This window comes from Elaeis guineensis, chromosome 14, assembly GCF_000442705.2.
Source record: "Elaeis guineensis isolate ETL-2024a chromosome 14, EG11, whole genome shotgun sequence".
Lineage (NCBI taxonomy): Eukaryota > Viridiplantae > Streptophyta > Magnoliopsida > Arecales > Arecaceae > Elaeis > Elaeis guineensis.
Window position 1 is genome coordinate 65,047,665 of NC_026006.2, and position 3,032 is coordinate 65,050,696.

A 3,032-nucleotide genomic window follows, 5' to 3' on the forward strand; every position below is an offset into this window, starting at 1 on the left:
GGTCGGCGGCACATACGGCCATGTGATGCACGCAGCGTGGGGAATAATCTCCGTATGATGGTACCATCGCGTTACACGTGGCTGTTGGGAAAAATTTAAACAAAATTAGGCACGACTTGGGTTGGCGGAATTCGTTTCACGTGGAATTGGACGGTGAGAGCGGTCCATCATTCAACCGTTAGCCTATTACGCACGCATCACACATGATCCAAATTGAGCTCATCCATAATTGCTTACGCGACCTCGTGGTGGGTCCCACCATATAGAAAACGGCTAATGACGACGACCGAGGAGCATGGGTGGTCCCGCCCAACAAAATTTTCCATTTTAAACTTTTGTTTTTTTGCGCGTGAGAGAACCGTGGGATGCCCGAATCACGAGGTCTGTCTGAGGACACACACCTGATGGGCTCATCATGATTTACATATCTATACTCTTATTCATGTACAGAGGGGAGAGGATATGAGATCCAAATCGCCGTCATTATCATCATCAGACGGCCTTGAGTGATTCAACTTGAGATTTTCCACGAGGACCCTTCCTCCTAATGTAGAGGCGATACTCATCGAATGACATAGGCGGATAAAGAGCAGGATGTTCAGATGTCACCAGCTCAGGGGCTGGTCTAATCAGCAAGTCGCTTTTTGGGTTGTAGAAGAAGGCGAAAGATAGTCGCTCGGTTTCTGAATTCACCACCACCCTATGCTCCACACTCTTGTATGTCGCATTGCTTAGCACCTGCCAGAAATTATATGGATATATTTAATAAACTGAAGTAAACAAATTATGTAATGATATGTTACAAAGATCTATTTTATCTTGCACATATGATAGGATTCCTAATGTCCCAATGATTTTAGAATCACATCTATTTTAGAACTTTGGCTTAACAAGTGTATGTTTGTGTCATGCTATGGCTAATTGAAAAGGAGCATGGATCTTTTACTGTGCATCATATAGTCCGATACATAGTCCATATCATTCCTCGCATGATGGATGATCATATGGGGCCGTGCGTTGTATGATACATGCTGTTTGTAGTTATCTATCGTGTGATGGATGATGCATGGTAGAGATATCATAGAGAAACCATACTTGTTGAAAAGTGCCCATCCTATGTTGGTTGGGAGTCCAAAGGCTACTTAAGTAATAATAGCCCAATAATAATTAGAGGAGCCATGATATCATGTGGCGTAGTCAATAATGGCATGAGTCGGAGCAAGCAATGGGAGGCGCGGCTTGTGGGGACAACTAATTAAGGGTCGAACCAACAGAACGAGCACGTGGTTTTGAACTCGAAGGTAGAGAGAACCAACCAAAAGATTCCCTTGCCTTGCTTCTTTGAAGTGTCAACTGTTCTGGAAGTATTCTAACAAAAAAGAAAAAAAAAAGAAACTGTTCTGGAAGTCTGTAAAATGAGATGGTTGTCCATTGCCGTACGTTATCTTCTAATTAAGAGAAAGGAGCTGCTACTTTTCTAATCAAGCGAAACCGATATCTACCTGCCTCAACGTAGAGACGATAGCCTACGAAGCAAAACAATAAGCGAGCTTTTATTGATGGGGCTTTTCGTAATAGAAAAGTGCCTGCAAAGGCAAGGATAAGACAAGATTCCAGGGTCTTGAAGAAGGAGGCTTTTAGATTTTGTGGACAAGCTAGAAGAAAACAACCAATAGAGACGTGTATGGGTACAGAACTAGACAAGTGGAAGGAGGGGCCAGAGCAGTGGTCTAAGTTGTCCCTGACCACTCACTGCACTCGATCACGGAAAGAATTAAACCAGCAGGGCAGGGTAGAGACCAACTTCTCAAAGCCTTGTAGCTAGGTGGCAGATTTGGACCAAGTGTACAGAACGCAGGAACACAAGGGTAGCGTGATTGCTGTACCTGAACTTGATCTCCGACGTTAATGATGAAGGCATCGGGAACCGGCTGAACGGTGACCCAAGCATCGCCTCGGCGAACCTGAAGGCCCTTGACCCGGTCGTCGGCCAGGAGGACGGTTATGCCTCCGGGGTCCGAATGCGAGGAGAGGCCGAGAGTGAGGTCCGGTTGGGGGCACTTGGGGTAGAAATTGACCCTCATACATGCCCCCGCGTCATCCCCACCGAACGCCTTCTGTAGGAAATCGTCCTCCAGTCCCAGGCCCAACGACAGCACCTTCATCACTCTTTCGCACAGCTTTAACACTTCTCGGCTATACTCGTCGGTAGTCTCCCTGCTGACCCAAATCAACCGGTATGTTCATTAATATTGCTTTCATGTCGGATGCCAACTTTAACTTTAAAAAGAAGGAAGAATATTGATACCTCAAGGTGGGAGGAAGGGCGGGCCACTTGTGAAGGCTTTTGAGGGATGAGGGGAGGACGTGGAGGAAGTAGTAGTCACCCCAGTCAAGAATGGCACCCTTCTCGATCCCGAGCCGGCTGCCGTAGCCCTCGTAAGTCTTCGGGGAATTGGCATACACCTGCTTCGCTTCCATGGGTAAGTGGAAGAAGCTCCCCCACACTTCCCTTATCCTTCTTATCAAGCTTGGGTCCACCCCATGGTTCACCACCTGGAAGAACCCCCAGTCCCTGCACGCGCCCGACACCGCCTGGACGACCGCCGCGCAGTCGACGGGGCCATCGCTGGCGAGCGTAGCGAGGTCGATGACCGGGATGCGTAGGTCGGCGCACGGGGCCGAAGAAGGCCGGTCGGCGGCCGGCTTTACGTATCTCTCGGGGATCCTGGTGGCGCCGCTGTCCGACAGGGACTGGACGCGGACGACTGGTTCGGGCCAGTCCTGGATGCAATCCATTTATAACAATTATCGAATCCTTCAATAGCCGAGATTAATTGGATTCTACGATACAAGCAGTACAAAAGGCCAGTACGTTGATGATGCTATGGCACGACTCTTCCCGACAAACCATGATAGATATATAAAGAGATCATAAAGGGAGACGTAGAAGAAGAAGAAGAAGAACACCTGATGGAGCTAAGGAAGAGGAGAGAGAAAGGGGAATGGTAGGGAGAGTAAAAGGAGTGGGA

General features: G+C 48.1%; 1 protein-coding gene across 2 annotated transcripts; it reads right to left on the reverse strand.

Annotated features, from left to right (window-relative positions):
- Positions 1-204: 204 nt before the first annotated feature.
- On the reverse strand, positions 205-3,032 carry LOC105057095 (jasmonate-induced oxygenase 2). Of its 2 annotated transcripts, none has more exons than XM_010939550.4 (3): positions 2,309-3,032; positions 1,887-2,220; positions 205-738 (listed from the first exon to the last, which is right to left on the reverse strand). In XM_010939550.4, the coding sequence occupies exons 1-3, from the start codon at positions 2,797-2,799 to the stop codon at positions 493-495; spliced, it is 1,071 nt and encodes a 356-aa protein (XP_010937852.1). In that variant the 5' UTR covers positions 2,800-3,032; the 3' UTR covers positions 205-492. The 2 variants fall into 2 exon arrangements, with proteins under 2 accessions (XP_010937852.1, XP_010937853.1); XM_010939551.4 differs by having other exon boundaries at positions 1,887-2,217; positions 2,309-3,027.

Excerpts from the sequence above, each read along its gene's own strand:
- LOC105057095 (XM_010939550.4), bottom strand. The coding sequence starts at position 2,799 with ATGGATTGCATCCAGGACTGGCCCGAACCAGTCGTCCGCGTCCAGTCC. Across the intron at positions 2,221-2,308 it reads GCCCTTCCTCCCACCTTGAG|CAGGGAGACTACCGACGAGT; the intron begins GTATCAATATTC and ends GATTTGGGTCAG. Across the intron at positions 739-1,886 it reads ACGTCGGAGATCAAGTTCAG|GTGCTAAGCAATGCGACATA; the intron begins GTACAGCAATCA and ends AATTTCTGGCAG.